The 17,617-nt window shown below is 45.2% G+C and overlaps 1 protein-coding gene across 1 annotated transcript; it reads left to right on the top strand.

The window, feature by feature from the left end:
- Window positions 1-9,998: 9,998 nt before the first annotated feature.
- LOC309517888 (C-type lectin-like) lies at window positions 9,999-15,913 on the top strand. The gene is made up of 3 exons (XM_082197452.1): window positions 9,999-10,587; window positions 11,490-11,604; window positions 15,668-15,913. The coding sequence occupies exons 1-3, from the start codon at window positions 10,456-10,458 to the stop codon at window positions 15,727-15,729; spliced, it is 309 nt and encodes a 102-aa protein (XP_082053578.1). The 5' UTR covers window positions 9,999-10,455; the 3' UTR covers window positions 15,730-15,913.
- Window positions 15,914-17,617: the final 1,704 nt, after the last annotated feature.

Genomic DNA, 17,617 nt, shown 5'->3' with positions numbered 1-17,617 from the left:
TTGTTCCTTAAAAGAAAGTCCTGGTGATCTGCAATAGCCATCGGTCACCAGGACTTGCTGTTCCTCTTTGGCAACCTTGCAGGTATTGACTTTTCATTCCAAACATCCATCTATCCTTCTCTCATTCATACAAGCTGCAATGAATTACATTAAAATAATTCATGTGATGAGTGTAGTGGAGACTTGTTATTTTGAAAATAATACCTGGTATGGTGTGCGACAATCCCCTTTTTGATCCTGAAATGTTCTTCCAGGTGAAAACCAAGGCCAAGGCATCATTTCTGAAAAATAAAGTATTGATTGAATCTACTCAGGAGCTCTCAATCATACCACATGTTCACACATGTTCTGCGGGGATATAGTACCCAAGGAGAGTTGTTATGTGTATGACTGCATTCCCAAGGCAATTTATTCCATTTTCCTGACCATATGCTAACTGTTAACTTGCATGTTACATTCAAGCATTTGCAAGCTTCTGGAAACCTAGTGGAATAAACCACAAGTTTAGCATTTATTTTTGCGCTATTTCCTTCCAGGGGGAAAATATATGTTTGCAAGCCTGGAATCCACTTGCAAGTCTGGAAGTTTGTATAGGACTATGCACCACCTGAGACCATGCAAGTTGCTCCACAAGTGCCTTTCCCAAAAGAAAGATGTTTGCAGAGCATCACACACAAACACACACACCAGTTTGGTCAATGAGCATAGATGAAGCTCCACTATACCCTTTCTTTTAGAAAAACTGCTTACAGAGCACTACTGGTGTGAATAAAATTTAGCTGGACATATCAGTATACAGTGTGGTGTAGTGGTTAAGAGCGGTAGTCTTGTAATCTGGGGAACTGGGTTCATGTCCCCACTCCTCCACATGCAGCTGCTGGGTGACCTTGAGCTAGTCACACTTCTCTGAAGTCTCTCAGCCCCACTCACCTCACAGAGTGTTTGTTGTGGGGGAGGAAGGGAAAGGAGATTGTTAGCCGCTTTGAGACTCCTTCGGGTAGTGATAAAGCGGATCTCAAATCCAAACTCCTCTTCTTCTTCTACAGATGCATGAGCACATGTAGCACTGGCTTTTTGATCAGTAAAACTAATGAAATAAACCCCTTGTGTTCAGGCTGCCCAAGTAGATTCCCAGTCTAATAGCACAAAGGGTTGTTAGACTGATCTTTGGGCTGCTTGTGCAAAGGTCTTCAACCTCAAATGGATCTGTCCCTGAGGTTCTTACACTTAGTCTCGTACCATGTGACAAGCAGACTGATACAGTGTATTGTATATCTTTTGAATACACAAATGGCTACACAAATTAAAGATAATCATCTCTGGCCTTGTCTCGGTGTCTCTGTCTCTAGGCAAAAGGACACCATGTGGTCCTGCAACATGGCATTTCTCCTTCCAAGGAATATTGTTTCTTAAAACAAAGTCCTGGTTCTTTGAGATGGCCATCAGTCACTCGGACTTGCTTCTTCTCTTTGGCAACTTTGCGGAGCTTGACCTTTCAAATATCACCTCATTCTCTTGCCATTTATACTCAGTTTATACCTGAGTATGTTAAAATTAGTATCCTTATCGAGACAACAAGCATATATCCACCAAATCCTCAGACTCGTTTTGCAAAATAGCATCTGCCTTATTATGGTGTGTGACATGTATGCACAGTTACCTGGGGGAAAGTCATAGGTAGGGATGGAGTGGCTATACTCCTGATTTTTGTTGTTCTGGGTATGATATGTGATGCTACCTCTTCATTTCTATTTATCAGGACAGCTAGATGGAACTTCCGCCTTAAGGGTCAGTAGACTTCTGATTACAAGTGAGATCCTCCTCCCCAGTGCTATTTTTCTTGAAAAAGAGGTGCTGGAACTCACCACAAAGACCTCCCTTGCTCTCTTATAATGGCAATGGCACCCATCTGAGAGGTGCCGGAACTGAGTTCTGGCGAGTTCTGGCTGGAAGAAAGCCCTGCTCTTGCCCACTCCACAAAGACACACACAGAATTCAAATCTCCATTTTTAGAGACAGTATATATCTCATTGCCAAAAAAGAAGAGGAAAAATTTGGACTCTCTTCTGGTCAGAGTTCAGTGGTTGCTCAGAGGCACCAGTTGCCTGCCAATGCCTTTTCTGTTATGTCATGCCCCTCATGGCAGCCATTTTGTGTTTGTACTGTTTTATTGTTGTTAGCCGCCCTGAGCCCGGCTTCGGCTGGGGAGGGCGGAATATAAATAAAAATTATTATTATTATTATTATTATTATTATTATTATTATTATTATTATACCTTTCCAGTGCTATTTCTCTAGAAAAAGAGGTGCCGAAACTCCCCATGAATGCCTCCATTGTTCTCCTATAATGGGGAAGGGCACCCACCTAAGAAAAAAGCCATGCCTTTATCAGCCATTTTGTGTTACATCACATGCAGCTCAGGAGCCATTTTGTGACTGGCACCCATGGCCCTATCTCATAATTACAGATATGTCCAGTAAGCCAAAAATGTTGGTGGCCCCAACTTAGTCTATTAAAGGCACCAGCAGTTCCCGGGATTCTTTATAGGAAGCCATGACTACTAAAGTTGTATAAGAGTGCTTTAAATGTGTGGTGCGGCTCTGACTTAAGTCTAGGCAGGCTAGAAATCTTCGTGTTTTGTTAGACCAAATGGAAAAAGAGCGAAGTCCCAACCAAAGAAGAACAGCAACTTAAACTGATGGAATATGCACAGCTTACAGATTTAACATATAGAAGAAGAGAAGAAGAAGAAGAAGAAGAAGAAGAAGAAGAAGAAGAAGAAGAAGAAGAAGAGAATTTATTTATTTATACCCTGTCTAGGCTGAGCAACTTTCAACAGAGCATTAAAAACAGAATAAAACTTCAAACATACATACATTTAAAGAGGATTGGGAAATGTTTATTGAATATATGGGTGAAAATTGTGTACACTTAAAAACGCTGGTAGAATTAAGATAAATTCAACAGTGTAGATAAGTTTTGATTTCTGTACTAATGGAATACTGAATGGTTATCTTATGTAAAAATGGATTTATTGTAAGCAAACTGAACCAGGGAAAGAGAAGAAGGGAAGTCATTGATTTAAGGTTGCTTAAATGAATATTCCAAAGTGTGTGTGTGTGTGTGTGTGTGTGTGTGTGTGTGTGTGTGTGTGTGAAATCCCAGAACTGTCTAATTCAGGTATACAACTCCCCTACCTGCCCCGCCCTCACTGAAACTCACAACAATATTTTTCCTAATGAAAGGCTAAATGACACAGCAGAAGTCCTTGAATGATTTAGGACAAATGGCACTCCTTGTAAGAACATGGTGTTTGAACAGTATATTCCTTTTGGAACCATGCACAGCTACAGTACATTGAGATACCATTGAACAGTTTGTCTCTGAACTCAAACTCAAAGATAGTAATTGTGGAATTGGCTCTGCAGAGACATCTGAGGGGAATGATCAGATTCTCCATCAAGTTATGGAGGCAGTCCATACTACGAACATCACATTTAAAAAGGGTGAGATTCAGTCCAAACCTGAATCTGTGAAGTGCATGGGCCAGACAGTGACTGCAGCCATACAGCCAGAAGGGTAAGCTACTATGCAGGAAGTAATAAAACAAGATTTCCATCTTAAAGCAGGGGAAGCGCTCGTAAAGCATGGATGGCCACAGTATCTGAGAGATGTGTCCTTACTGCAAAAAACTTTTTAGCATGTAAATGACTCCTTACGTTGTCTAGACGTTAGGTAACTGTTCTCTGTGCTGGCCACATGACCCAGAAAGCTGTCTGTGGACAAACGCTCCCTCGGTCTGAAAAGCAAAGGTAAAGGAAAAGGACCCCTGGACAGTTATGTCCAGTCAAAGGCGACTATGGGGTTGCGGCGCTCATCTCGCTTTCTGGCCGAGGGAGCAGCATTTGTCTGCAGACAGGTCATGTGGCCAGCATGACTAAACTGCTTCTGGCACAACAGAACACTGTGACAAAACCAGAGCGCACGGAAACACTGTTTACCTTCCCGCTGTAATGGTACCTATTTATCTACTTGTACTGGTGTGCTTTTGAACTGCTACTTTGACAGAAGCTGGGGCAGAGCAACGGGAGCTCACTCTGTCATGGGGATTTGAACCGCCAACCTTCCGATCGGCAAGCCCAAGAGGCTCCGTGGTTTAGAACCACAGGCTCCCTCAGCCTGAAAGCAAGATGAGCGCCGCAACCCCATAGTCCGCTTTGACTGGACTTAACCGCCCAGGGATCCTTTACCTTACCTTTACCTAGAAGTAAACTTTTATTTGGGAGACAGAGTGTCTCAAAGACAGAGTATCCTCTTGCAACTTATGACTCATCAGGACATTCAGAAAACTAAAGTTAGAGCAAGAGGATTGATATGCAAGCTAGCATATCCAGTGATAACTAGAAGGTGGGTGGAAGTTGTTGCGCTTGTGCTAGGCTTGCTTTGAGTAATCAAAGGGAACCACATAAACCACAGGTGGTTCCTGAATTACCATGGAATATGTTGGGTGTAGATGAAGAAGAAGAAGAGAAGAGTTTGGATTTGATATCCCGCTTTATCACTACCCGAAGGAGTCTCAAAGCGGCTAACATTCTCCTTTCCCTTCCTCCCCCACAACAAACATCTGTGAGGTGAGTGGGGCTGAGAGACTTCAGAGAAGTGTGACTGGCCCAAGGTCACCCAGCAGCTGCATGTGCACTTGAACATGGCTCTCCCGCTTTTCTTCTTGTGGTTGATGTTTTGCAATATTGAGAAACATCGAGGCTGCCTTGGAAGATGGTGCCAGCAGTGGGCATAGCAACAAATAAAAATCTTATCTTTGTGTTGTAGGTTATTTTCTACACACTCGTTGTTGTTTAGTCGTTTAGTCATGTCCAACTCTTCGTGACCCCATGGACCAGAGCATGCCAGGCACTCCTGTCTTCCACTGCCTCCCGCAGTTTTGTCAGACTCATGTTTGTAGCTTCGAGAACACTGTCCAACCATCTTGTCCTCTGTCGTCCCCTTCTCCTTGTGCCCTCCATCTTTCCCGACATCAGGGTCTTTTCTAGGGACTCTTCTCTTCTCCTGAGGTGGCCAAAGTATTGAAGCCTCAGCTTCAGGATCTGTCCTTCCAGTGAGCACTCAGGGCTGATTTCCTTAAGAATGGATAGGTTTGATTTTCTGGCAGTCCATGGGACTCTCAAGAGTCTCCTCCAGCACCATAATTCAAAAGCATCAATTCTTCGGCGATCAGCCTTCTTTATGGTCCAGCTCTCACTTCCATACATCACTACTGGGAAAACCATAGCTTTAACTATACAGACCTTTGTTGGCAAGGTGATGTCTCTGCTTTTTAGGTCTCTCCATTTTATCCATAATATCTTCTACATTACAAGTGCTATTGCAATCCTGCTAATGTTTTTATCTGCTTACAGTGGTCTCTTAAGTAAATTAAAATTCCCCTCCATTCTTTATTGAAGTTTTGGTATTCTTAGTTCCTGAGCTTTCTGTTCAGTTTTCCATTCTTCTCTGGTAGGGACTTTGTCTTCTTTCCATCTCCGGGCTAGTAGCATCCGTGTGGCTGTTGTTGCATACATAAAAAGTCTTTCCTGCTCCTTTGAAATATCAGCACCTACAATTCCTAATAAAAAAGCTTCTGGTTGTTGTTGTTGTTTTAATAAAAGTTATTTTAAAAAGCCATAGGTGTTTTCCAATCTATGCACTGAGCATTGATCCCTCAGGAAAAGTAGCCGCAAACAGGCTTAAAATTGTTGCACACCACTCTACTCTCCAAGCAGTGTGAGGTTCCAGGAGTTAATAATAATAAGGGCAAGCTAGCAGAGATAAGAACTCTTTGTAACAGAAGTAGCGGACAGAGGCATATGTAAGCATATTTACAAGCATTTATTCAGCATCAGGACAAAGGAAAAAACATGTCTGTTTCCCTTTGTGTCCAAGCAAACAGCATAGGCAAAAGCTATATACAAGGGAAGTTCCCAGCAGACTGTGCTGGAAGTAAACTGACATGTGACATACAGCAACTCTACATGCCTGTTCTAAAGGTGGAACGAAACTATATCCTAGCAGTGACCTCTGACAAGGCCTGGGATGCTGCATTGTTCATTCCACTAGTCCATATATGAGTAAATGGTTCATCTTTCTTCCTGCCTTTCCATGCCCTGCCCTAGCCCAGCTCTATATAAGAATGAGCCCAGCAGCCTGAGACACAGTTGTTCTGTGTATGACTGCATTCCCAAGGCAGTTTATTCCATTTTCCTGACCATTTGCTAACTATTAACTTGTACGTTGTTGCCCTTCATTGGCTCCAATGGAGGGGGAGAGTTAGTTACACCATTTCCAGGCAGGTGCTGATGATGTCCCGCCCCTGGGGCCTCTTGCATGTATCAATAAGACTGGATCAAGTAAATCCAAAGCAATCTCTGTCCTTCCTTTGCCTGTTTCTGGGGCTACCACCAGGGAGTTAACTTTTGCTCCCTGAGTTCCCTTCTGCCAACAAAGGTCTTCTCTTCCAGAATAGAGTGTCAGGGACTGGGTAAAGGAGGAGGAGGGGTGGAGACCACCTTCCCATCCTGTCCCTTCCAGGGAGGAGGAGGAGGGAGACAATATAGATTTCCAATAGTGGTTTGTGGGAGGTCAGAGCTCCGAGCCAGAGGGGGAAAGTTGGGAAATAATGGGAGAAGAGGAGCAGGCAGAGCCAGAGCAGTAGCTGGCTGACACGTTGTCATTAGACAGCAGTCCAGATCCACCACCTCCCAGAACCAGTCAGGCCTTAAAAGTGGGAGAACAAAGAGCTCGAAGGACAGAGGACACTTAGTGGCACCTGTAGAGAAGAAGATGATGATGATGAATGAGAAAGTGGGAGCGAAGGAGGTGGAGATTCATTCAGGACAACGCCATTATCTAAGAGGCTCTCTCTGTAAAGTTTGAAATAAAAAAGGACTGTAAGAAACTTTTCCTTGCTTTTATACTTTTCTGGGCAACTAGCTGGGAGCCACTGACAGCAGCCTGACATAGAGGCACCTCCACTCCTTCTTAACTTTCTTAAGGCAGCCCACCAACCTGAGGGTTATTACAGTGGTACCTCAGGTGTCATACACTTCAAGTTACATACGCTTCAGGTTACAGACGCCGCTAACCCAGAAATCGTGCTTCAGGATGAGAACAGAAATTGTGCTCTGGCGGTGCAGCGGCAGTAGGAGACCCCATTAGCTAAAGTGGTGCTTCAGGTTAAGAACGGTTTCAGGTTAAGAACAGACCTCCGGAACGAATTAAGTACTTAACCCGAGGTACCACTGTATTGTTCTTCCCATAAAACAAAAGAGGGACAAGAGCAACAGATTAACAACTAAAAGGCTTTCCATAAATGTTAATGCTGCTTTAGTCTAGATCATTGGAGCCAACTGCTAGGAGCTGAGGCCCCTTCACTCCCCATAAAATATTTGAAGGGGCCAGCTCTCCCCCAGTTGATTGGCCCTGCCATTCAAATGGTGTCTGTGTGCTACATCTTGTGATCAGTTATGGGAGCGGGGCTTACTTGCCTCAATATTTTATTCAAGTTAGCATCCCTGGTCTAGAAACAGTGGAGGCAGGTATGCTAGGACGAATGGGGCACAGCCCCACAAAGCTCCACCTGCCCTCAGAAAGTCCCAGTGTTGTGTGTTCTTTCTTACATCTGTCCCTTCCTTCTACCTGTTGTCCCTGGAGGGGAAAGAGAACAAAACCAGAATTGCTTGGCTCTGCCTGTCATTGACTCTGCCGCCACTTACCATTGGTTTTACTGCCTTCTGCCCTACAAATCCTACCAGTCCCAATGGACACCAGCCTCCACTGGTCCAGAATCCAGGATCTGTGATTCCTCAACAATGGCAAACTTTTTAGGTTCTCCCTTCTTTCCCTAACCTTCTCGTTTTTCTCCATTCTTTTCCTTCTCTTCTCTTTTTTTAGAAATTCACATGAAGGAGAATTGTGATGTTAAGAGTATAAAATACTGTTTTAATTCTTCCTGCCATCACCACATGGACGAAATGGCAACCAGTGGGGATAGGTTTTGACCTTCCATAAAAGGTCCACCAGAAGGTGGAACATATTCAGCACTAGGTGCCTCTGCACACGAACCTTATTTGACTCCATGATACTTCAACAATCGCCAGCTTTAAGTTTTGGGTTCTCTCTTCTTTCTCTAATCTTCCCATTTATGATTTTAAGAACAGAAAATACCAATTTACTTCTTCCTGCTATCCCCACATTTACAATGCCAATAAGTAAGGATAGGTTTTTAATTTGCTGCACATTTCCTTCCACTGAAGGTCACCCAGAAGATGGGGGTTGTCACCTACCTTTGCCTTCTTGCTTTCCTGGTCTCCTATTCTTTCCCAGCAGGTGAGTGCTTTAACAATTATCTGGGAATTCCCCAGAAATTTTAATTGGGGTTAAGCATTTATAAAAACAAATGCTTGTCAGATTTTCAGGTGATGATAACCCAGCTAAGGCTGTTGAAATAAATAACCAGGCAATGGAAGCAGGTCCATTAGGGTGAATAGGAAACTGCCCTACCAACCTCAATCTGCTCTGAACCACTCCTCATATTCATATTGACAACCAGTCAGGGAGTGGCGCTGCCTGTCATTGACTCTGGATCCACTTACTGTTTGCCTCCCTGCTTTCTGTCCCAATTTCATATTGGTGCCATGGGGTACCAGTCACCAATGGAAGCAGGAATGTTTCAATTAGGTCTGCATTCATTAATCTTAAAATTATCTGGGCACATTTGTAGGTGAAGTAGGATTCCACATTGAAAATTGCATTCTAACATCTTTTGTCCCCCTCCCCCATCTTTTTCTTCTTTTACTCCTCTCTCCATACAGTAAAGGCCAGATCCTGTCCCAGGAATTGGATGAAATCCCAGGGCAGATGCTATGCATATTTTGACTCTCACAAAACTTGGTCTGAAGCTGAGGTAAGAAGCTGTTTCTCACCAACCAAGCTGTCACATCAGGTGCTGTGATGGGTTTCAGATGACATTTTTGTGAGTTGGGCTATCAGTGTGAACTGTTGGGAGACAATACCTGGCCAGCATCTTGGTATAATCAAAAGAGAGTTGCTCACCCATTGTGTTCAATTAACCTGTTTCCACAGGAGCCAAGAAAACTTAATTAACAGTCAGGAGGGATGGCCTGGCAAGAAGGTACCACCTCACAAGTGAAAAGATACAAGCTATCTCTGCCCCTTTGTCCCTCCAGCTTGCATGTGAGCAGGAGGGACCTCAGGGCTCACTCAGCTGGGGGGGGGGGAGTGGAGCCTTCCCACCCCCAAGCCATGAACCCCAAACAAGCTGTGTCATCCTCAGCTCTGCAGGGTGTTGGGATGAAAGTGCCTCATCTCTTGCAATGAGAGCTGTGGCCGTTTCACGCCATGCCTTGAGGGCTGGGGCCAGTACAGATTGTTGTTTCAACACCATGGTGTATCGCCAGATTGTGATGTTTGGCTGGTGACACATCATGGTGTTGAAAACCTGACACCACCCAGCTATATACAGTTAAGAAGAACTATTTCAAACATTAAGATAATAGTTAAATTCAAGGATAAGCTACAAAACCAGATTAAAACACAGGTCAACATTCCACATGCCTGCAGAAAGGTAAAGGGACCCCTGACCATTAGGTCCAGTCGTGACCGACTCTGGGGTTACGCGCTCATCTCGCTCTATAGGCCGAGGGAGCCGGCGTTTGTCTGCAGACAGCCTCTGGGTCATGTGGCCAGCATGACTAAGCGCTTCTGGTGAACCAGAGCAGCGCACAGAAACGCCGTTTACCTTCCCGCCGGAGCGGTCCTTATTTATCTACTTGCACTTTGACGGGCTTTCGAACTGCTAGGTGGCAGGAGCAGGGACCAAGCAACAGGAGCTCACCCCGTTGCGGGGATTCGAAACGCTGACCTTCTGATCGGCAAGTCCTAGGCTCTGTGGTTTAACCCACAGCGCCACCTGCTTCTGAAAAGAGTGCAGCCAAATCATGACTATGAGCATTCTTCCTGCATTCATCCTAGTTTTTGTGTGTGAGCTTCAAGGTGGTTTTCTTGCACCAAGATTGAGTGCTTGAAGCACCTTTAATTGCACTCGTGTGCAGCAGGTCCAGCAGGTTTCTTTAGTTTCCCAGCAGGTCCAGAGGATGGAGAAAGGGGCCTGGCTTCACTCACTGCATTTTCTTCACCCCTTTTTCTCTCTTCCTTCCTCAGCTGCTTTAGTTCCCATTTGAAAAACTTCCAACTCTCCACCACTGGTGTTTTATGATTTTTAAATAATTGTTATTACTTATTTGACAAGTTCTGAACCACTCTGGGAAAGCTTTGTGGGAAAGAGTCTGTGTGTGTCTGTGTGTGTGTGTGTGTGTGTGTGTGTGTTAGCAATAGTGGTGGAGCTTATTTACTTGCTTGGCTATTCTCAGAATGAGTGCATGAGCTTTGGCTGTGGGACCCATCTTGCCTCCATCCTCAATGAGAAAGAGTCAAATGCGGTGGCCAATTACATCTCTGCATACCAGAAAAAGGAAAGTCTGATTTGGATTGGGCTGCATGATCCCACTGAGGTGAGTTGCCTTTACTTTCTCAATTTCAGGCCATTGTCACTGAGTAATGGCTTCTTAGCATCACCATTCCATCCTTACCCGAATCGTCTCCCCAGATTACTCCAATATGTGACTTTTCCACAATTTTCTAATAGAATCCTCCTCTAATATTGCTGTGGAAGTGGGGAGATGATTAACATATTCAATCCTCCTGGCAAACTGGGAATAATATCCCCTCACTCACCCAAGTTTAGGATGTTCCACCATTCTCCAGCAGAGTTTCTTGTTCTTTGAGGAAAATAAGTGGCTCACATAAATGTAAACTAAGCTTGAATAATAAAGAAAACTGTAACAAAAATACAAAATAAGAGAAACTAAATACAATAACATGAGGCAAGTCTGAGGCAACAAGCGAGAAGAAGCAGTTGGTCCCTCTTAACTGATATTCTTAACGGAACACAGATACTGAAGGGAGGGGCTGATTCCGGAGCAAAACACACAAGCCCCACCCACCAGATACCAAGCACTCTACTATTCAAATTAGGTCCCAGTGTTTTTCTTACAAATACAGTCATACCTTGGTTCTCAAATGCCTTGTGACTCGAATGTTTTGGCTTCCGAACGCCGGAAACCTAGAAGTGAGTTTTTCGGTTTGTAAACGTTCTTTGGAACCCAAAGGTCTGACGTAGCTTCTGATTGAGTGCAGGAAGCTCCTGCAGCCTATGGGAAGTCACGCCTTGGTTTTGCATTGTTTTTGGAAGTCGAACGGACTTCCAGAAAGGATTCCGCTAGAGAACCAAGGTACGACTGTAACTCCATCATAACTGGCAATTGCTTCATAACTGGTCAACTCTCCATGTGACCTTTGCATTGGCCTCCTCGTATCAAATGAATGTACGATCTGTTCCATCATATTGCTGCAGAAAGGGCATTGGAAGTGGTCGGACGATGAGATCTACGATTACAAAGGCTGGGATTTTAATCGCCCAGACAACTTCAACAATGAAGAATATTGTGTGCATCTGGCAAAGGGGACAGGTAAGCAAGCAATTTGTAGGGACTGACTAAAAAAATGCCTATCACTCCATCAGTTTCAAGTATTTCAAAGGGTAGTATCTGATTTTAAAAATCAGAAAAATCAAACTCAAAATACTCTGGTTAGTCATTGCTACTGATGGTCCATTCATTTGAAAAGGTTTACTCTGGGTATTAGTTGATTGGATACACTCTCAGCCTGGTGCTTCTCTGTACTAAGGTTCACAAAGTCAATATCTCTGGAGATCTGACCAGAAGTGGTCCTACGTATTGATCCTTTAGGGAAACTTCCAATCATACCATGAAGCAGAATCTTTTTCTGCAGTCAGCCTTCATTCTTCGGTTGCATGTGATCACATATTTTGTTCAGAAAACAGTGGTTGCCAAAGTAAGATCTGGGTTATGCAATCTTATACTCTATCATGTTTCTTAACAAAATGATTAGGCTCAAACAGCATTTAATAATACTAAGAATAATATTCATTCATTCATTCATTCATTCATTCATTCTCTGAGTGTCTCCCGAAAGAATATTAATAGCATGATAAAACATTTAAGACTTTGAAGCCAGGTGATTAGTGAGTGACCTTCATATGTTTGGTTAGTTCTGGGTCACAGCCCTGTTGTGAGTCCTGAAAAGGCCAGACTCACTGGAACAAACTGTGGAAAATGTTTTTAAATGCTTTAAAATAGGTTTTTAATCTGTGGCATTTTAAATTTTGTTTTTTTGTTTTGTTTTTCTCTGTTGGGGGTGGGATAAACATTTAGTTGGGCCTGGGGATTAGTTTAATTTTAGTATAATTGTAATTTGGTTGTTGTTGTTAGATTCTACTGTTTTATTGGTTCATTGTATAGTTTGTATTCTGTTCTGAAGGAGAGAAGGTCAGGGCTGCCTGGGAGTGGGCCCCAGCCAATAGAATGACTGAGGCAGGTTCCACAGGTGGGGTTGCACTGGGACACCCAATATCAGTGATCATGGGTAGGAGGAGGAGTTACGCTAAGACCAGACCATGTCATTACCGAGGAGGCAGGTTTAGTCATTGTTTGAAGACTATCCCTGCCTCTGGGTCTGGTCTTGACCGGAAGGTTACTGGAATAAACAAGGGAGACCCACATGACCTGAAGGTGCTGCTGTGCAATGCCAGGTCAATGATTCATAAGACCACTGCCATCCATGACTTGATTGGGATGGAGGACTTGACCTGGCATGTGTAACAGAGACTTGGTTGGATGAGGCAAAAGGCCTGTCCTTGTCGCTGCTTGTCCAGCAGGTTTCTCTTACACACAGCAACCCAGGTCATATGGGCAGGGAGGCGAGGTTGCAGTGAGTTTTGGGAACTCATTAGCTTGCACCAGGTGTCCTATTGGGAAGATCCAGGTTTCTGAGCATGTGTTCTGGAAGTTGGACAACATGATTCCTTTTGGTGTATCGACTTCCCCACTGTACCAAGGATTCCCTGGCTGAGCTGCTTCAGGTCATGGCAGATGGTCTCCTGGAGACACCTAGTTTGGTTGTCCTAGGGGATTTTAACATCCATGCTGACACAACCTTATAATGGGCTGCTTGGGACTTTGTGGAAAGCATGGTCTCCATGAGGCTGTCCCTGAATGAATTTGGCCCAACTCATAGTCACAGACATGTCTTAGACCTGGAGTTCACCTTTATGGATGTGGGTGATATGACACTAAGAAAAAGCAAAAAGAAAGCAAAAAGAAAGAAGTGCCATGGTCAGATCACTTCCTGGTGTTGTGACCCTTCCCCTCTGCAGGGAGGTGGGACCGATTTGGATCCGCCTCCACACCACTTAATGGATTCAAATGGTTTGCAGAGAGTGGTGTTGTTGTCTTCCACTGCCTCCCACTCCTGTCTTCCACTGCCTCCCATAGTTTGGTCAAATTCATGCTGATAGCTTCAAGAACACTGTCCAACCATCTCGTCCTCTGCCATCCCCTTCTCCTTGTGCCCTCCATCTTTCCCAACATCAGGGTCTTTTCCAGGGAGTCTTCTCTTCTCATGAGGTGGCCAAAGTAGGGGATGTTTTATCCCGTGTTGATGGCCTTTCAGCTGATTCCCCGGTGGCCCACTGGAATGCAGAGTTAACCAGAGCTATCGACTGTCTGGCTCCGAAGCGCTCTCCCCAACTGCATGGAGCCTGGCAGCCTCATGGTTTTATCCAGAGCTGAGGGTGATGAAACAATCACTGAGGTGGCAATAGCGCTAGTGGTGGAAATCGGACCAGAAACGGGTTAGAGCTCAATGTCGAGCCTACCAAGTGGCAATAGCGATGGTGAAGAGGTCCTTCTTCACTGCCTCTATTGCATCTGCAGAAAACAGCAGCAGGAGACTCTTTCAGGTGGTTCACAATCTTAACAGAACCACCTTCACCATTGGGGCCTGGTAAGGACCCCAAGATCTCCTGCAATGATTTTGCAACTTTTTTGCAGGCAAAGCCGCTCAGATTCGGAAAGAGGTAGACACCATCATGGGAGCAGGGCTGGGGCAGGAGAGTGCTAGAGTACTGTCTATTCCAGTTGCATGGGATCAGTTCCAATCTGTTACCTCCGAGGATGTGGACAGGCTGCTTGGATGAGTGAAACTGACCACCTGTCTCCTCGATCCTTGCCCATCCTGGCTCATAAAAATGAGCCGGGAAGGGCAGGGTGATGGGCTCCGGGGGATAGTGAATGCTTTCCTCTGTGAGCAAGCTTTCCTGGAACCGCTGAAAGAGGCAGTTATTAAATCGCGTCTTTAAAAAACATCTTTGGACATGGCCAATATGGACAACTATCACCCAGTCTCAAATCTTCCATTCTTGGGCAAAGTGACTGAGCAGGTGGTTGCTGAACAACTCCAAGCACGCCTGGAGGATGTGGACCATTTGGATCCCTTCCAATTGGGATTCAGGCCTCATCATGGGACTGAAACTGCCTTGGTCACGCTGGTCAATGATCTCTGGTGGGCTAGGGACAAAGGTGAAAGCTGTTTCCTAGTTCTGCTGGATCTCTCAGCGGCCTTTGATACCATCAACCATGACATCCTTCTGGACTGTCTAGAGGCACTAGGAGCTGGGGGCACTGTTATATAGTGGTTCTGCTCCTTCCTCCTGGGCCATGTTCAGAAAGTGATGGTGGGGGTGAGTGCTCAGACCCCTGGGCTCTCACTTGTTGGGTGCCTCAGGGTTCCGTCCTCTCCCCCATGCTTTTCAACATCTACATGCAGCCGCTGGGAGAGATCATCAGGGGGTTTGGGCTTGGTGTTCATCAGTATGCAGATGATACCCAGCTCTACCTCTCTTTCAAATCAGAACCAGTGAAGGCGGTGAAGGTCCTTTTTGAGGGTCTGGGCAGTTGGAGGATAGATGGCAGCTAACAGATTGAGGCTGAATCCTGACAAGACAGAAGTACTGTTTTGGGGGGACAAGGGGATGGCAGGTGTGGAGGACTCTCTGGTTCTGAATGGGGTAACTGTGCACCTGAAGGACCAGATGTGCAGCCTGGGACTCATTTTAGACTCACAGCTGTCCGTGGAGGCACAGGTCAATTCTGTGTTCAGGGCAGCTGCCTACCAGCTCCATCTGGTATGCAGGCTGAGACCCTACCTGCCTGCAGACTGTCTTGCCAGAGTAGTGCATGCTCTAGTTATCTCTCGCTTGGACTACTGCAATGCGCTCTGTGTGGGGCTACCTTTGAAGGTGAGCCAGAAACTACAACTTATGCAGAATGCGGCAGCTAGACTGGTGACTGGGAGTAGCTGCAGAGATCATATAGCACTGGTCCTGAAATGCCTACATTGGCTCCCACTACGTTTCTGAGCACAATTCAAAGTGTTGGTGCTGATCTTGAAAGCCCTCAATGGACTCAGCCCAGTATACCTGAAGGAGTGTCTCCACCCCCATTGTTCAACCTGGGCACAGAGGTCCAGCTCTGAGGGCCTTCTGGTGGTTCCCTCACTATTATTAAAGTCTGAATCCATTTTATTCCCCCTACACATTGGGGAAAGGAATAATAGGCAATAAGAAGTAACTTTCCTTTTTTCTTGAATTATAATTTTTGTTTTGAATTTCAGGTTTTAAGAAGTGGAATGATGTAAACTGCAACAAGACATACGCCTTCATCTGCAAGCAATAACTCTAAAGGAGACTTCCCTTCTCCACTGTGTTGGCTGGGAAGCTGCCTTTACATTATTTCTATTCTTTCTCATCACTTTCAAAATAGCCATTGCTATAGAGATGCCTCTTCAATTTCCCCCTTCCCTTTGAAATTTTCTTGGACCTGCAGCAGAGCATCATCTTAATAAATTCTCTTCCATGCATATTTTCCTTATTGCATTGCTGTTCTGCTTTGTCCATCCATACTTACAAGCACGGCCACCCCACCTATGAGGCAAGGTGAAGTTCTTGCCTCAGACGGCAAGCAGGGATGGGTGGCAGATTGGCCTCCTGCTCTTGTTGACTGTCTCCTCCGTCTCCGCCAGCCTGCCCTGCTTGCATCCACATTCCCTCCTATAATGCAAGGACATCATAGATGATAGGAGAGACCTGCCCCTGTTACATGGGTGCATTATGTATGTGCCCTGAGGGAATGGCAAAGAGAATGATGATGAGGGCATTGGCACTGGAAGGCCTTTTCTGGGTGAGTGCCAGCTGCCCACAAGTGGGGACCTGGGGGTGAGTGACAGGGGTGTCATGTGAGCTGGAATCGCATGGGGTGGCAGGACCTGAGGTCACAGGAGGAGAGAAGGTTATCCTGGCTCTGCCTTTACCTCTTCCACAAACCCAAGTGCTCAATCCCTTCCTGAAGCCATTTACTAGGTACTGGAGTCAGGAACATTGGCATGTTGCTGTTAGTTAGGATAAGCCTGACTTTCAGCATAGCTGACAAGAAAGGCTGTAGAGGATTGGTTCCTCCTTTGCAAGGTGTGTAGTTCTTGGGCAGGCAGGTGAAGCAGGAAAGAACAGCATCCCCTACCATGTAAAGGAGCCCCATTGTCTTTTAGACTTCTTCACTATGATTCTTGGAGGTGCAATGTTCTCATTTGCTTCAGTTGCCAGGATGCCTTGGGCTGGCCTGCCTTAGTGACACTTCTTCTACCATCACCGTTGCTCACAACAAAGAGAGCATGCATACCTCAAAGTAGCTACAAATTGCCATCCTAAAGCACACTCCTTTTCTCAGAGCTCCTCAGCATGGTTTATACTATAACCAGAATTGTGGAAGCCATAAAGTGAGGACAGGGAAAATTACAGGAGGTCCCCACAGCATGTGACTGTTGAGATACCTCCGGGGAGATGGGGGCAATTGGCAGGCCCCCAGATGGCTCTAGCCCACTGGCCGGCAGCCGGGCAAACTCCAGTTCTTGGAACAGCATCAAAACTGTGACTCAAGCCTCAGAGACCTTTAGAGACTGAGCACGCAAGCTTGTACGTTACATTCAAGCATTTGCATGCTTCTGGAAATCTAGTGGAATAAACCACAAGTTTAACATTTATTTTTGTGCTATTTCCTTCGAGGGGAAAAAAGATATGTTTGCAAGCCTGGAATCCACTTGCAAGTCTGGAAGTCTGTTTAGGGCTATGCACCACCTGAGGCCATGCAAGTTGCTCCACAAGTGCCTTTCACAAAAGAAAGGTGTTTGCAGAGCATCACACAAAGAGACAGACACACACAGACAGACACACCAGATCGACAGTTCAACAGTTTGCTCAATGGGCATAGATGAAGCTCCACTAGAAGACTTTCTTTTAGAAAAACTGCTTGCAGAGCACTACTGGTGTGAATAAAATTGAGCTGGACATGGCAGATTACAGATGCATGAGCACATGAGAAAACAGGATAAAAGCACTGGCTTTTTGATCAGTAAAACTAATGAATTAAACTCCTTGTGTTCGGGCTGCCCAAATAGATTCCCAGTCTAATAGCACAGAGGGTTGTTAGACTGATTTTGGGGCTGCAATGCAAAGGTCTTCAACCTCAAATGGATCTGTCTCTGAGGTTCTTACACATAGTCTCATACCAT

The sequence above is a fragment of the Podarcis vaucheri genome, assembly GCF_965113315.1.
Source record: "Podarcis vaucheri genome assembly, chromosome: 13".
NCBI lineage: Eukaryota > Metazoa > Chordata > Lepidosauria > Squamata > Lacertidae > Podarcis > Podarcis vaucheri.
Note: the sequence above shows the minus strand (reverse complement) of the source record. Positions and strands in the feature narration are given on the sequence as shown.